We start from the raw sequence: 16684 nt of genomic DNA, 5'->3' as shown, positions 1-16684 counted from the left end.
GGGCGCTTAACTAATTCAGATAAAATTAGAAAGACAAATGTGGAGTCACAGGTGTGATGTTGGCGGTACAGCAGCTTACGGTTTGCTCAGCCAATCAGCGCGAGTGAGACACAGTGATCCACTCCACCTGATTGAGATTGTCTGGAGGATAACAGGCTGCCCCTGAAACACACTTTCCCTCAGTCGGTCTGAAGAGTCAGAGCTGCAAGTCGTGTTTCCACCAGTCGCAAGAGGAACTTCACTTCAACCGCTGCTTCCGTCACCAGCAGACACTCAACAGGTGAGATGTTCATTCAATCAGAAACTTTATTTTGTCTTCTTAGAACTAAACTTGTTATTTAATATTTGAAAAATCAGGAAGTTTTGTGTTAAAGTTCAGCTGATTGAGTTTCCCCACATTGTGTGAACAGCCTCAAACTATTTGCACAGATTCAAGGTGCATCTCTAGAAAGCTGCTGCGCACAATGAAATGTTTTATCTTTGCGACGCCGCCGCTGTAATCTGGGAGTCACTGGATTATTCTCAGAGCAAGTGACCCCGTGTAATTATAGCTCCAGTCATCCGTAAGAGGACGCAGATTAGGAGTGTAGACGCTGAAAATGATGTCATGCAGCTCAGCCGTCGTACAGTCGGCGCTGAAAAACATATTTACTCTGTTATCTTATGTAAACACTGTAATCCCACGCTGTAGAGACACTCCACCACTACTTATAGCATTTAGGGTTTAATCTGACTGGAAATATACCTAAAAGTATGAAAGTAGAAGCAGTGACAGTGTTGTATTATATTAGTAAATTGCAGCAACCTTTATAGTCTAATCATTTCTAAAATCTTCCAATGTGTCGTATGTAAATCCTCAACCTAAAGAAAAATATACAGAATTAGGTGGACTAGATGCACAGAGGAGCATAAAATAAAACCTGTTAATTAAAGTACACAAACCTCAAAACTGTAGGTGAGTTAATTTCGTTGCTGTTTTCCACCACAAACATTTTGAACATGTCGAGATGGAGTCACCACAACCTGTTTAGATGTTGGTAGTGGTTTGGTTTGAAAGTTGTTATCAAATATTATTCACCTGAGATTTAACCTGTTATGAGTTTTACAGACAACAGTAGCTGCACAGAACCTTCAGTGTTTGACTTAAACAACATAGAACAGGACAGACACAAGGTACAACAAAATTAAAAGACAACTGCAGTGGTGCAGAAGTATAAAAATAAAAAGACAAATAAGAATATATATACATGTATTTACAAAAGGAGCCAGTAGGAAGTATTTAAAGTTAGCAAAACAGTAGAATGAATATGTTGCACTGTTGAAGTAGGAACAGTGTGGATATATGAGAAATATAAATAAAGAATTATTATAAAATAATATATATGAAATATATACAAAATATATATAATAATTAAAACATAATTATAATATAAATGCAGCACAGTATCATATAAATCATAAATATATGTGATAAACAGACAATGCAGTTCTTTCATCATGTGTTTTTATTATTTATACTATTTGTGGTGGTTTCATGTCAAACATATCCTGCTTTCTACTTGGATCACTGTAGTTACTAAATATAGTATATGTGTTCTGTTATTAATTTAATACGTTATTCTGCAGTATACTCACCTATTGAAGCCTCCCTATACTATACATACTGTTTCTGGGGTTGCATCACTTGTTGAAGTCATCATTTCATTTATACAACATAATTACCTACTTCAGTGTAAACAAATAGCCATCAATCAGACGGGCCTCCTTCACAGATCCAGAACCAGGCTGCATCCAGCCCATGCTAATTGCAGAGCCTTGGAGATTATGAAAGCTATCTGATCCCTCAGCGGTAGATTCTGCTGCGCTGCTTGCGTAAGATGAGTTTCTCAAAGCTGGATTAAGAGCCGTGATCTGCGCTGCTCTTAATTCATCCGTGACGTAAATATTCCACGTTAGAGCAGAACTAAAGCTGCGCTGAGAACATCTCACCGGTTTGTTGGTGTTGTGTGGGAGCGCTGTGTGCTTTCAGGAACCTGTGGTGGAACTTCAGTTGGCGTTTTTACTTATGTACACATTTGAGGTGTTTGTACTGTAGTTGATGTTTTATGCTAGAAATGATTGTACTTGTTCATTTGACAGCTGTCGTCACCAGTGATGTTAAAAATTAAGATTTTGCTCACAAAATACATGATTACCTTCTAAACTAAACCTCTTACCAGTTTATGAGTCAGTAATGTAACCACTAAATACGTTTCTTTGAATATACTTTAAAAGTATTATTTCCTAAATGGTCCCTAATTAATCTAAAAAGTTCACAATCATTTAAAAAGAAAATGTATTCATGCATTTTCTTTGCCTACAGAATCTAATATGCTTATTTCTCCTGAGATGCAAGTAACAAACTATGATTAATGACAGAAGCAGAAAACAGATGCCTCTGTTTCTGGAGCAGTAACAAATGGACTCCTGCTGATGTTTTCTTAATCTTGTTTCTGCAGGTTAGACGTCATGTTGGTTCTGCACAAACTTCCTGTCACAGCGACTCTGTGTTTGCTTCTCCTGGCCACGCTACTGCCCGACTCTGAGGCCCGCCGCGGTCGTGGAGGCGGCGGCTTCGGCCGAGGAATGGGAGGTGGAGGCTACAACCGGGGCTACGGCGGTCAGGCCTCCAGACCCGTCCAGACCGGTGGGTCCAGTGCAGGAAAGGTAGCCGGGGCAGCTGCTGCAGGAGCGATAGGAGGAGCCATGCTGGGTTCTGCCCTGAGCCGCCCTGGGTATGGTGGAGGGTATGGAGGATATGGAATGGGATATGGTGGAGGTTATGGTGGTGGATACGGAGGTTATGGAGGGGGCTATGGAGGAGGATATGGCTACCCGCGGTATGGAGGTGGCGGCGGTGGCTTCAGGTCTGAACCAGAGGGCTCTGGAGACATGGGCTACTTCACCGGAGCATCCAGTGGGCCCATCTACAACAGCATCATCGTGGTCATCGGCTCCCTCGTGTCCCTGCTCCTGGGCCACTGGGTGGCAGTCATGTAAAGCCGGACAAAGACCTGAGATCACCAAAAATAGCCACAGCACCCACCCCGGTCCAAAAATACCCCGTTACCTGACCGTAAAGAGGACTAGACCTCCAGAGAATGAAAAGCTGCAGCTAATTGGTTTTTCTGACGCTTCAGTGACCAACCCTGAGGACGAGAAGATGAATGTGACGTCCCAGTGTGACTCCATCTGCAAACGTCCTGCTAAACATGAATCTGATTCAGTGTGTTACAAATAATTCTTCATGAGAAATGTGTAAAAACAGACCAGGAATAAATTAGATCTCAAGTTAAGTCTACCTCAAGCAACCACCAGTGTTTAAGAGCAGCTACGCACTTGATGTAACAATGCCATTTTCAGTATTTTTCATCAACTAAATAAATCATTTAGGCCGCTTGTGATTTACATTCTGCATATGAGGAAGTTTATTTTCAAGTATTTTGCTTGTATACAGACAGTTTTATCTAATTAAAGTACATATTTTATGCCATTTTGTAGTTTTTTTTATGTAAAAAAGAAAAGATGAAGGGGTTTCCATGTTTAATATTGTTAAACAAATAAAAAAAATACCAAAACTGAATAACATTTGTGTTGAACTTTATTCCCTTTATTATAAGACACAGAGCAGAAACCAAGACGAGGAGAAAATTATTAATTCTGAGTAAACAGCATCCGCCAAAACCAACACGAGCTCCAGCGTCTTGTTTGTTCCTGAGCTCTCATCTCATGATCGATAATCAGCACACGGCTGTAAAGCTGACGGAGAGGCTGCTGCAGCTAAATGTGCTCGTCAGCATCTCAGCACATGCTTTGACTGCATTTTGATTCTGTGTTGTAGCATGCTAACAGCTGCTTTCTAACAATAAAGTCAAACTACAGGGTTGGACATCATAGAATTAATGGACAAATGGGGGTTTTTGGGGGTTTTTTTGCGATTGATCCAAAGAGGAATGTCTCACAGAATGTTACTGCCAGACCATGTGGAATTTTTTGAAAACCACAAACCAGTCAGATGATCATTACAGTCATTAGGATTCAGTCTCTGTGCCCAGGAGGCCCTTCAGCGATCCATCCATGCACGCTTCATTTATAATTTACGAACGCTGCCCTCACTAATGCAGTGAGAGACAGAACCGTGGACGCTACTATGACTCCCAGGGCCCATGAAAAAACCGACAAGCCGTTCATCACGAGAGGCAGCAGCTTTGACAAAACAGAATTTACAACCAAACCTGCTGCACAGAGTTGAGATGAGCCGACGTTTCCTACCACGTCTAGTGCGTCTTTATTCAGGTGCTGTACTGAAGCACACAGTTGAGACACTTGTGCAACTTTCTGCTCCATGACACCACATTGAACTTTTTACTTCAGCCTCAGTAACTTTTCAGATTTTTCGTAGCCTTCCTGTGCAGCAACAACTCCATCTTCCTCTGTGACAGACTAAAAGATGAAGTTTATGAGTTGAGAATTTGCTCATACTTCAGATGTGTGAAGGAGAAAATCCACCACCAGAAAGCCGAACACGGGGTTTGTTTTTAGAGATATCTGGACGCGTACGACGGGAGCTCAACCTAAAACGTCTACAGCGACAACCTGTGACATTAATGCAGCAGAAATATATTTAAAAATCCATATATAAGAGTAAAAAGTAAGGACTTCTACTTGTGTTCTCTCAGTGCGGTATTAATACTTAACGATCTTCTACAGCAAAAATAGAAGACGCGCAAGTATACCACACGATTGAATAATTTATTTACAGCAGAAATAGGACAAATAAGTGAGCGGGAGGCGTCTGCGGAAGTCAATAGCGAGGCACCCACTTCCTAACTGCACGGATGTGGTGTCGTAAACAGCAAAGGCTGCAACTAAAGGCAACATAGAGGGAGAAGAGCTGAAGAGTTCATTTGCAAAATCAGATAACTCCATCTTCTCACACCTTCAGAAAACCCACAGTTCCATCGTCTACCTGAGACAGCATCAATCAAACTGAAGTTGTCTCTATTTTTGTCATTTCCGACGGAGTCAAATCCACTCAGCTTCAGTTTGATTGATGTCATCTCAAGCAAACAACAACAACAAAAATACATTTTCTGAACATCTACAAACATGGAGTTTTCTGTTTTTTTGCAAATGAACTCTTCAATTATTCTAAGTGGCTGCTGCTTCAGGCTTACATGAGCACCAAGGACACCGGAGCAGGTGTATCCGGTGCCGCCTGTATGTTCCCTGTCGAGTCCTGCAGAACGCAAACAGCAGTAAACAAAGCAAAGGGCTGTGACATGTCATCACCTCGCAATATGTTCAAAATGAGGAGATCTGTTTTTTTAGGTAGAATTTGCTGCTTTTGTACTTATACAGGATATATACGTGTAATAGAGCTTTTATATTGTGCATTTTTTTACAGTTTGGTAATTATCATACTGTCCTTTACCACATAAAAATAAATAAATACGTAATAACTAAACTTCACTAAGCGGCTCAGGTGGTTGAGCGGGTTGTCCTCCAGTCGCAAGGTTAACGGTTCGATCCTCTCCACAGTCGACGTGTCCTTGGGCAAGACACTGAACCCGAAGTTGCTCCTAATAGCAGGCAGCAGCTTGCATGGTAGTTCTGTCGCCACTGGTGTATGAATGTGTGTGAATGGGTGAATGAGAAAAGTGCTACATAAGTGTAGACCATTTAAACTTGTGATATTAAGATATACCAACAAAAGCACACATCATAGTAACTAACTCTTTCCTAAAATGTCGTCTTGAGGCTTCCATTAGGTCACAATAAGCATCGTGAATCATCAAATAATTAGATTTTAGTCCACCATAAAGCGTTTATCCTAACCGTCGTCATTTTCCTTTCGGTTATGAATGTGTAACCGAAGCTTTAAGTCAACATTTAACCAACCAGCTCTAAAAGTAATCAAACAAAACATCCACAAATGCAAGTTAGTAAAGTTTATTGACCGGACAAGCAAAAAGTGCAAGTAAACCCTCAGCAGAACATTCTTCAGCAGGTTAGTACAGAAAACGTCCTCGCGTAGGAAGCGAGACGACGGGAAACGATATGTCATTTGTGCAAACAGCTTATTACGACCCATAGTTACGTTTCAGCGGGATTGCGCCCTCTGGTGGCTACAGTAATTCTGATCGTGTGCAGGAGGAGGTGGTCGGGGTGGATGGGTGGGTTGACGAAACGCTGCGCATCAGGACAACAGGCTGCTTTTCATTTCTCATTTTAAACCAGCATTATTGTTTTTTTTAACCACAACCTTAACCGCATACTTATTATTATAATACTGACAACGAAGGTGCTCTTTTTTTCTTTAACTTTCTGAAACTCACAACGTTGTCTTGGTGACAAAGTCTAAGCAGCAGAAGCTTAAAATATCTAAATTTCCTGCTCCAGATACAGGGGCTAATTCCGAAAACGCTCTTATGGGTCATATTCAGGACCTATATATATATATATATATGATTTTCAGGACAGAGGATTATTGATACATGTGCATTTTCAAATACATTCAAAGCCAGACACGAGATAACACGGACTACATACAGCAACACGCTAAAGGTACACTGTGGAGTTTTTCTGCCGTATGCTTAATCCTAAATGGAATAAATCAGATGTTTTAGGACAGGTTGGTCATGTTTGTGTGTGATCAAAAACTCCAAAGAGTACTTTTAATCTGCTTTTTCTTTTTTAGTCATCACCTTCAATGACTAAGAACACTCTTGTACAAATGTACTGCACAGATCTTGATACCACAAACACAGCTCATAATAATACGAGATAACATTCAGCAGGTTAGAGATCAGAACTGGTACATGTGGGGTTTCACACTTTAAGAGCACTTCTGAAATCACTAGAGTGGAGAGAAAAGGCAAAGCTCTGGATGGAAGGAGGCGAATATGTAAAAAAAAACAAAACAACGTACTCGACAAGCAACACGTGGAAAAGTGTCGCACAAACACAACTTATCAGGAAAAGAAAAAGAATTTAAGTGGCATCAGGACAACAGCATGAATGCCATCGTCTGTTTGGTGTTTATCTAAATAAAATCAGCAGATAACTATTATTGGCCTTTTTTTGGTTTCTAAATGCACTGCATGTTATAAAAGTGTTTGAAGCTGTGAAGACGGGAGTAGATATGATTCCTTTACAAATACTCAGTCATGCTTATAGTGTAAAATCTCTAAAGCACGGATATTAGCTCACCATCGCTAGTAGTAATAGTAGAATAAGTTATTACTAGACGAGTAAAAGCCAGGTGATAATCAGTCCTTTTAGATACTACTTGGTGTTTTCCGACTCTTTCTACTGTCTTTGACGTTATTACATCCACTTAAAGCACACCTGCAGTATTTTAATTTATTTACACAGACCTTCTTTGCCAGAGGTGCTGGCCTCTAAACCCTCTAAATGCTTTTTCCACTAAGGTTCAAAAAGACAAAGGCCTCGCCAGCTGCCTAAATAAATACATGAACAATAAAAACAAACTTTATTTCTGAAGAGTCGCTGGCAGTGTCACTCTGAATTTCTAGGTCTCCGGCTACAGAGCGGGTAAATCTGAACAGACTTTAATAGGCCAGACAAGCGATATCAAAACCTTGGAGTATTAGCGCACAGTTAATGGACCCTTTCTCTTTCAGAAGAGCAAAAAGCTCTCTAGTTTAACCTTTCCCCTTCCTCTCCTCTAATAATTACATTGCAATCCATTACGTCTGCCAGCTGTGTGGTGCCAGTCATGCACTTGCAGGATGAATCAGTGCCTTCAGAAAGCACAAAAAAAAAAAAAAAAGGAGCAGTTCAAACAATAAAGTAGAAGTTCACAAATGATTAAGAGGTAAGAGGTTAATCCTGTCCTAATTATTTACCATCCACTTACGTCATTTGTTTAACACGCTCTCCATCACCTCCTCTGGATATGAAGGCCTCAGTGCAGCAGCGTTAGCATGTTGCTATTAAGCAGCATCAGTATAGTACTAGTGACCACAGCTAAAAGCCCCCGCAAGCCCATCTCCAGTCCTTGCACCCCTCCAGTCTGTCTCTTCAAGTACTTTTCAGAGTAAATCATGTACAGCTCCAAGCATCTCCTGGCCTTCAGCTGCTCAATCAGCGCCGGGTATCCGATCTCCACAATGCTGACCGTATCGTCTACTTCATTACTGCCGACAGCCACTGAAGCCGTGGCCACAGGGCGGACTTCGGGCTGATTCAGAGTGCGAGGAGTCGAAGGTGCAGGGGTCGAGGTGTTTCCTGCAGCACTGCTGTTGGTCTCTGTTGAGTTGCTGCCAACGTCTGAAGCCGAGACGATAACAGTAGTCGTCGTAGATTTAGCTGCGGGAGTGACAGCTGGCTTTCTGTTTGCTGGCAGAAGGTCATTTCTCTTCATGCATTTGTCCATGTATGTATCATAGGTCTCAGGGGGTTGATCGTACCTGTAGTCTCTGCTGTAGTCATTGGTATCAGTAGACTTGGTGCCGTACCTCCTGTACATGTAGTGGTTGTAGTAATGTTCCTCCTGCGGGTTGCGGAGGGGGAAGTGAGGACGGGGGAACTTGCCTATCCCGTAGCCCACGGCCATTCCTGCCGCGGCCCCTCCAGCTGCCGCCACTACTGCAGTGCGTCCGAACCCTCTGGATTTATCAGAGGGACCGTAGCCCATCGCCTTTACTGAGTGTGAGAAGGGAGAGCCATATCCAGTGCCATAACCCCAATAACCATAGCTGCCACCATACTGAGGGCTCAGGATTTTGTTGTTTGGGTTCTTGTTGATGTATCCGCCTCCGTAACTACCATAACCTCCATAACCACCTTGTCCACCATAGCCTCCGTAACCACCATAACCACCTTGTCTACCATAACCACCTTGCCCACCATAGCCTCCATAACCACCTTGCCCACCATAACCTCCTCCATATGGGGAACCTGGGTTCTGGTTGGGGTGGCCCCCTGCGCCCGGCTGCCTGGGGTAATTGCCTTGGCCAGTTTGTCCAGGCTGCTTTGTGTTTTTGCCTGTATTGGAGTTAGTGTGGGTGCTGCCTCGGTTGGATGTGGAGGTCTTTTTGGAGCTGAAGCTTTTCCCGAAGCCGCCTCCTCCTCCTTTCTTGGCCAGCGAAAAGGGGGTATTAAGCAAAAGAAGTGACAGACAGAGCACGGATAATGGATTGAGCTTCATCTTCACCCTGTAGGGAGGGTCGAGGAGAGAAAAGGACAAATAAGGCAGAGAAAAGTCAGGAAAAGATGAGATATGAGCTCTAGAAAATTGCATTTACTGTAATGGATTCAACCACTTTAACTTTCACAATTAGAAATGTTACTGCAGTCAATATTTTACACTGTCAGATGTTCATTTTCCATATGAAGCAGCTATATCATGTCCATTATGAAATCTCAGTTCGTACTTCTGTCGCCAAATGATAAGAGTGAACGATGTCAATATTTAAACTGAGGAGAAATAAAATGGCAATTTAGCGTGATTGTAAAGCAGCAGTGTGATTAATTAAGTTTATTAGAGCTGCAATTAATTATTATTTCCACTGCTGATAAATCTGTTAATTATTTTCTTGATATTTGGTCAGTTGTTTACAGTAGCTGGTCAATAAAATGTCAGAAAATGGTGAAAAAAATGTCAATCGGTGTTTCCAGAAGCCCAAAATGGCGTCTTCAAACATGTTGCTCTGTCCACGACCAGAACATGTTCAGCTCCCTGTCATAAAGGAGGCGAGGAATCAGAAAATATCCACGTTTAAGAAGCTGCAATCTGAGTTTTTTCTTTTAAAAACTACTCAAACAACTCATCAGCTATCAAAATAACCGGGGATGGATTTATTTTATTAAACAGCTCATTGATTAATTAACTGATTAAGGTTCAGGCAGGTCCAGTGCTTGCTGTCAACCGGTGGTGGAGGATCAAACAAAGCTGTTTGGACAGAAAAAAGCGAACAAAAGGAGTTCGGATGGAGCTGAGTTAATTATTGATGAAGCCTCTGAGCTGTTGAACACACACACTGCTGATTTATCAGTGAATGTGCAGTAATATCTATTTAGCGATATAGTTTTTTGGGTGAGTCTCCATGGGAACATTTACATGCAACAACAACAACAACAACCTGCAGCATCATTTACTAGGGTGGGTCGGACAATCTGTGATCTCATGAAAGTCATAAATACAGAAGTCACAGAGACACAGCCAGCATTTTTTTTTCTTTTCTCCAATAAATGCATCAACTAATGACGATTAATGAACAACAGCTGAGTCTATCCTCAGTAAACTAAACAGGAAAATCACTTTTATTCACTTTAAAATAAGTGAAAATGATGACTTTTCCCTCTGGCCGGATGAAAGGTGTGGCAGCTGACACCAACACAGATGTGTTTGTGATGCTGATGATGCCACACCTCCAGCTGGACCACATCCTCACAGCAGCTGCAAACCCAGACACTGGTTCTAGTGAATGATGTTATGCATCAGTAACCTTGCATTGAACAGACTGTCCTGTCCGCTGCCACTGTCCCTTTATTTAGTTAGAAGATGGCGCTTGTCAGATAGCTGTCCACTTACACTCCGTGAGAGATGAGCTTCAAAACATCACGTCCTGAGTTGAAGCGGTAAAAAAGGCGCAGCTGCACGACGCGCAGCCTTACCTGGACTGATGACAGCTTCTCTGGCCTCCCTCCGCTCCCGGCTTCCAATCCACCCTCAGCGAGCCTCACCGGAGCCCGTTTACCTCCGCGGAGTCGGTCTGTTACCGTGTGGACCGTTTGGAAACTGCCCCCTGTCTGACGTAATGCTGCACGAGGGATGATGTGGGTCGCATGGAAACAGAGGAGAGGGGCGGGGCTTACCTTGCCTCATTTCCCAGCATCCCGAGCAACACGATGATGTCGTGACATCATGTGGAAAAACACACACCCTGTAAATCATTTACAGTGCAGGACAGAGGTGAGCAAACAGCAGCGAGCCTCTCAATTACATTAAATCTCTACAAACTGAGGAGTGTCTCCTCAAAAACAAGCTACTTTTTGAGAGACTAAATTGAAAAACCACAGGCCCTGGAGTGGAAATGTGATGCAGCAAAAGTAAACTGTGCCACACCCATGGTCGCTGAAACAAAACAGATTACACTTGGCATTTCCGGGAAGCCTGATTGTGTTTACGTGGTTCTGAAATGACCTGCAATCACCAGAACTTTCTCAGTTTGGGAACTTGTCTGCGTGTCGACATCACGGCTCCACATGATGGACGAGAGGAACTGAATTATTTCATTGTGGAACATCACGGAGATTCAATAAAGGGATGCAGGAAGGCTACAGATCACCAGAAATCTGTCAGAACACAGCAGTAAGGAAGAGACGCTACACGACAAGTAGCCGTGCAGAGTCGCAATTTAAACCAAAGTGGTTTTCTTCTGACGTGGCACCAAAGACAGCGAGCCTTTGTACAATCTAGCTGAAAAACAGACTTCAATCTTGGGTTATTAATGAAAATCTGAGCTTCTGTGACAGTTCAGACTGTACAAAGGACAGTATTTAGTGTCAGCTTCTGTTGACAGTGTCCAAGAAAAAAAGCACAAACCTGCCAGATTCAACTTTTCCAAAGAACATGCAAATGAAAGCCTGATGAGTTCAGGGTAAATGTGTCCAGCCCAGATGGAATCCCGAACCTGTTCAGGAATACCACATTGACTGCACAGTTCTGTCACAGGTGGAAAGTGTGACGATGAGTGCAAAACATGTTTTGGAGTTTATAGATGGCACCATTATTGCCTGTGAATATATCAAAATACTGGCTCACGGGTCGACTCCCCGTCAGAGGAGGAATATTCTGTTAGCGATCCACAGCACACTGCTAAAGAAGAAAAACTGTGGCAAGCGTGTCACCTGACTTGAATCCAATCCCAACACCTTAAGGATGCTTTTTTTAAAGAGAAAAGTAAAACAGCAGCACCTCCTACAATGAAGAGCATTTGGAAAGAAAATGTCAGAACATCTCAGAGATGTGTGCAACACTCGAGTGTATCAGCAAAAAGAAGCAAACATTTCAAATACTGAGGGAAAAAAACAGCATTTTAATCTCAGTAATGAAAGATGAAAGGCGTTAAGTTCCTACTGGGAAGTCCTAATTTTTTATTTCGTACATGACTGAATACTGTCCAACTCGACAGTCATGCTGTTGCTGTAAGGTGATCCAGCTATGAACCATCTGACATTTAAGTGATGCTGCACATCCGTGTACTCGCCTCTGTTGTGTTGTTGTGTATACGACTTCAGTAAATGGCAGCATGGGTGGGTGGGGGTGGGGGGGAAGTGCTTTTAGCCTACTCAAGTAATGTTCAGCTGTGAACTGCTTTACTGCTTCCATTTCACTCATATATCATATTTTAGAAAGCTGTGTCATAGTTTTGCCTCCACTTCCTTTATCTGAAAACAACATTAATTACTTTGCAGATAAGCTTTATTATAAATCATGATACAATAAGGTCTTATATTAAAATACCCAGTAATATATAACAGATCAGATAACTAACCAGGATACTGTATAATAACTGGGGCTAATTAGGTGCTGACAATACATCCTATGAGCAGCATAAATACATGATGGTTTTCTACTTTTGTGCACATTTCATTGTGATATATGTATTGTGGGATTGCTCGTTTATTGATAATAAAATATCTGAATTCTTCTTCCATCACTAAATAATAATGGAAACAAATACAGAATGTTTAGGTTTCCAGTTTCTGTATTAAATGTTTTTGTTCAACACCAGAAATAAGGGGATCCCAGCGTAAACAGCCACAGCAGCAGCAGCAGAGGTTTTAAACTTCCACTAAACCTAAGATGCACTTTTTAAAACTGAAATCTTTCTGGGGGGTGATGTCATATTTTTTGTTGTCGTTGTTGAAGCACTGATTCGAAGAAAAACAGCAGTTTATTGGCCCCATGATGTTTTTGTGGTAGAAGCAGAATGATTTTAAAGAGTTCTCGAAGAACAACCGGTTGTGGCTGCTTTTAAGGGGAATTCCACAACGTTCACAGGGTTTCCTGAAAATCCTTCTCTAACTTCAGTGAACCCTCTGGCTTTGTTCTATGTTGGCGTCCATTCAGTTTGTTTGTGGCCATTTGTGGCCACGTCCACATTAAGTCTGTACATTTTTAGATTTTTTAAAAATGTTTTTTGCTACTTTAAGTGCATAAAGTTTTTAACTAACCTCAGTTCTTATCGTTCATATAAAATATTTATTCCTTTTTAGTTTTTTAACCCTTCAAATGCCAGTTTGTTTAAGCAATGCACTGAAAAATGACCATCATCTATGCTCCCTGTGCCTCTGGGTTTTCTTGCTATATTAAAAAAAACAGTCTGAGATACGCAACTGATGAACAGCAGCACTGATTATTATGCGTTATTATTTTTGAGCAAAGAGAGAAAAGTAGATAAAACTCCCACTCAGCGTGTTCGTGGCATGTTTACGTTCCCAAAATGCTTTAAAAATAATATATATCAACCGATTTTTCCACTTTCACCACTTGATTTTTTTAAATTTGCACCAGTTCTGACCATGAAAACCAAAATCTCATTCAAATTCAGAATTTTAAGCCTTTAAATGTCTGTTAGATCTCATCATGCTGATGATTTAGAAAGGGAGAGAAACAAAAAAAAAACACTTTTTTAAACCAAATAATATAATGCATGTCAATAATTAGCAGTATCAATGATTTTTGTGCATCATTACCTTTTTGTGCAGTAACAGAAAAAGAAGGAAAACTCCCACTCAGCGTGTTCGTGGCCAAAAATGGCCGCCTCCTGTTTTTACAAAATGCTATTTAAAAAAAAAACACATATTAACATTATTTTTCTACTTTCAACAGTTAAGTTCTTTAAATTGGAATCAGTCCTGACCATGAAATCGAAAAAAATAACCCTTAAAAAAAAAAAAAAAAACACTCGACTGGTAATGTGATAAAGGTACAGTAGGTTCTGAGGTGAGTTTCAGGGGATCTATTGGATTTTTTTCACCTTTTTGTGATCAAAAACTATAGAGGCAACATTTCTGAAGTGCTTGATTTGACTTTTGTTCATAATTATTCCTCATAATAAAGAGATTAATAAGAAGAATAAGAAAACAGTGCCGTGGGTGGATTGGTGTGTTTGCATCAAGAGTTTTTCTTCTAATCTTTGAGTTAAATTGAGTTTATCAACTGCCCGCCACGCCTCAATGGAAATGACTTGGTGATGAATCATCTTTATGCATGAATCAGACAATTATAGCCTAATTGTATGATAAAGATTCAAGAAAATAGAAAAGCATTGCAAAAATAATATACTGTCAATATTATATAGATGCTCCCTAATTTCATAAATCGTGTTTTCAATGGAGCTCATGTCTCACAACGAGGAGCCAAGTTTCCATCGGCTCCCAATTTAGTTTGTACACTGAGTTCTATTTAATATCGCCACATCTCATGTGATTATTCCCTCGGGCTTGTTACATTTTAGGAGCATGTCTGCCCTCGCACGCCACCCCAGAGAGTGGAGAGAGGCCGAACATAGCGGGGAAGGGAGGCAAGTGTATGAAACGTATCTCAAACAAGATCAACAACAGCTGTACAAAGAGAGGGCGGCGCACGGCGTTGTGTTGATTATCACTACAACTGAAAACCAAATCATCCTTAAACAGGATTTTAGACAGGATTTCTGTCTTTCAGGTAAACTTGTGGTGATTAAATTATGTTTAGTACACAATGAAAACAGTTATAAAATGATCCATTACCAGTACTCAGTTGCATTCACAATGGTAATATTTTAATATTTACTGCATTCTCATCACTCAGTGTAATATTCACTCTTCATTTCTGAACTGTCCTTAAATCAGACAGTCCTCCAACATTAGCACAACACAAGTTCATATAATTACTACATACTAGTATCACATATTCACATCACCACAGTAACACAGTCTGTATCATTGCCAGGGTGCAAAAAAGAAATCCCCCAACACGTTGACACTGGTGAGACTTTTTTCAATGAAAAAACAAGAGTGCAAGTGTACAGCTATGTCTATGGCTCAATAAGACACAATGGGGCTTTTGGTTAAACACTAATTTCAGCGTGTTAATATGCTCACAGTGTTTAAAACGTTTTGCACAAAGTTCAGCTCAGGCTGATAAGAATGTAAATAATTTTGCAGGTATTTGGTTATAAATCAAAACCAGCTATTGGACAAAGATAATTGGACTGATGGTAGCATTAAAAGGAACGGTTTACAGTTCATCCTGATAATCTACCCACAACTCATCATATGTTACTAAAAACCAAAAATGGCAGGCTGTTGTTCTTTAGGGACTGCAGATATATGAACAAATATTGATGGAAGTTTGCTTAGCACTTGCCAAGATAGTTTCGATCTAAACAAGAATAGTGGACCAATGAATGACATGTTCATACCAGGAGACATTCTGCTTTAACACTTTTTTTTGTTGTGCACCTTTAATGAGATTTCTCTATCACGTTCACTGCGAATAAAGGCCTCAGTGCAGCAGCATTAGCATGTTGCTGTTCAGTAACATTAGTATAGTACTTGTTACCACAGATAAAAGCCCTTGCAAGCCCATCTCCAGTCCCTGCACTCCAGCAGTGGGGGAGCGCGGTGTTGGTGTTGTTGTTGACTTTTTCTTCAAATGCCTTTCGGCGTAGACCATGTAAAGCTCAAGACATCTCCTGGCCTTCATTTGTTTGATCAGTGCTGGGTAGCCAATCTCCACAATGCTGACTGTTTCATCATCGTCATCATCAGTAGCAGCACTTCTAAGACCCTGTGCAGGTGGAGGCGTAGGATTGACTTCAGATTTATTAAGAGGGTGGAGAGTTGAAGGTGCAGTAGTCGAAGAGTTGTCGGCTGCAGTGTTGTTATTTGTTGTGTTGCTGCCATTTACAGTTACTGGTCCAGAAGTAGTTGTGGAATTAATAGAAGCAGCTGGGGTTGCTTGAGTTGTGGTGGCAGCTGGTTTGTTGTTTGGCTTTTGCCTCTCTGCAGGCAGAAGGTCATTTCTCTTCATGCAGGTGTCCATGTATTTATCATAGGTCTGAGGGGGTGGATCGTACCTGTAGTCTCTGCTGTAGTCATCAGCATCAGTAGATTTGATACCATATTTTTTGTACATGTAGTAGTTGTAGTAATATTCCTCCTGGGGATTGTGAAAGTGGAAATGTGGACGGGGAAACCTCCCCAAACCATAGCCCAGGGCCATTCCTGCCACAGCCCCTCCAGCCGCTGCCATTACTGCAGTGCGTCCAAACCCTCTCGATTTATCAGACGGTACAAAACCCATTTCCTTTACAGAGTGGGAGAAGGGAGACCCACCTCCAGCACCATAACCCCCATAACCATAACTGCCACCATACTGAGGGCTAAGAATTTTGTTGTTTGGGTTGTAGTTTATGTGTCCACTCGGATAACTGCCATAACCTCCTCCATATGGGTAGGCCTGTGCTGGGTAACCACCAGCTGGGTATCCTGGCTGCTGAGGGTAGCCTCCTTGATTAGGGTAACGTCCTGGCTGCTGAGGGTAGCCTCCTTGGTGAGGGTATCCTCCTGGCTGTTGAGGGTAGCCTCCTTGGTTAGGGTACCCTGGCTGCTGAGGGTAGCC

The 16684-nt window shown here is 41.5% G+C and overlaps 3 protein-coding genes across 5 annotated transcripts in view; 1 reads left to right on the top strand and 2 right to left on the bottom strand.

The window, feature by feature from the left end:
- The first annotated feature begins 162 nt into the window (after positions 1 to 162).
- On the top strand, positions 163 to 3617 carry LOC103357139 (ctenidin-3-like). The gene is made up of 2 exons (XM_008281554.1): positions 163 to 280; positions 2499 to 3617. The coding sequence occupies exon 2, from the start codon at positions 2509 to 2511 to the stop codon at positions 3037 to 3039; it is 531 nt and encodes a 176-aa protein (XP_008279776.1). The 5' UTR covers positions 163 to 280; positions 2499 to 2508; the 3' UTR covers positions 3040 to 3617.
- Positions 3618 to 5975: 2358 nt separating this feature from the next.
- LOC103357138 (pH-response regulator protein palI/RIM9-like) lies at positions 5976 to 10647 on the bottom strand. The gene is made up of 2 exons (XM_008281553.1): positions 10601 to 10647; positions 5976 to 9221 (listed from the first exon to the last, which is right to left on the bottom strand). The coding sequence occupies exon 2, from the start codon at positions 9212 to 9214 to the stop codon at positions 7970 to 7972; it is 1245 nt and encodes a 414-aa protein (XP_008279775.1). The 5' UTR covers positions 9215 to 9221; positions 10601 to 10647; the 3' UTR covers positions 5976 to 7969.
- Positions 10648 to 14818: 4171 nt separating this feature from the next.
- LOC103357137 (pH-response regulator protein palI/RIM9-like) overlaps positions 14819 to 16684 on the bottom strand; it is a 4569-nt gene continuing 2703 nt past the window's right edge. For 2 of the 3 annotated variants that reach the window (XM_008281549.1, XM_008281550.1), the window contains one exon: positions 14819 to 16617. In XM_008281549.1, the coding sequence (XP_008279771.1) occupies positions 15566 to 16617 (1052 nt within the window). In that variant the 3' untranslated portion in view covers positions 14819 to 15565. The other variant, XM_008281552.1, reaches the window with a different exon arrangement.

The sequence above is a fragment of the Stegastes partitus genome, unplaced genomic scaffold (genome assembly GCF_000690725.1).
Source record: "Stegastes partitus isolate 25-593 unplaced genomic scaffold, Stegastes_partitus-1.0.2 Scaffold237, whole genome shotgun sequence".
NCBI lineage: Eukaryota > Metazoa > Chordata > Actinopteri > Pomacentridae > Stegastes > Stegastes partitus.
The sequence above is the reverse complement of the archived record's forward strand: the minus strand, read 5'-3'. Positions and strand labels throughout refer to the sequence as shown.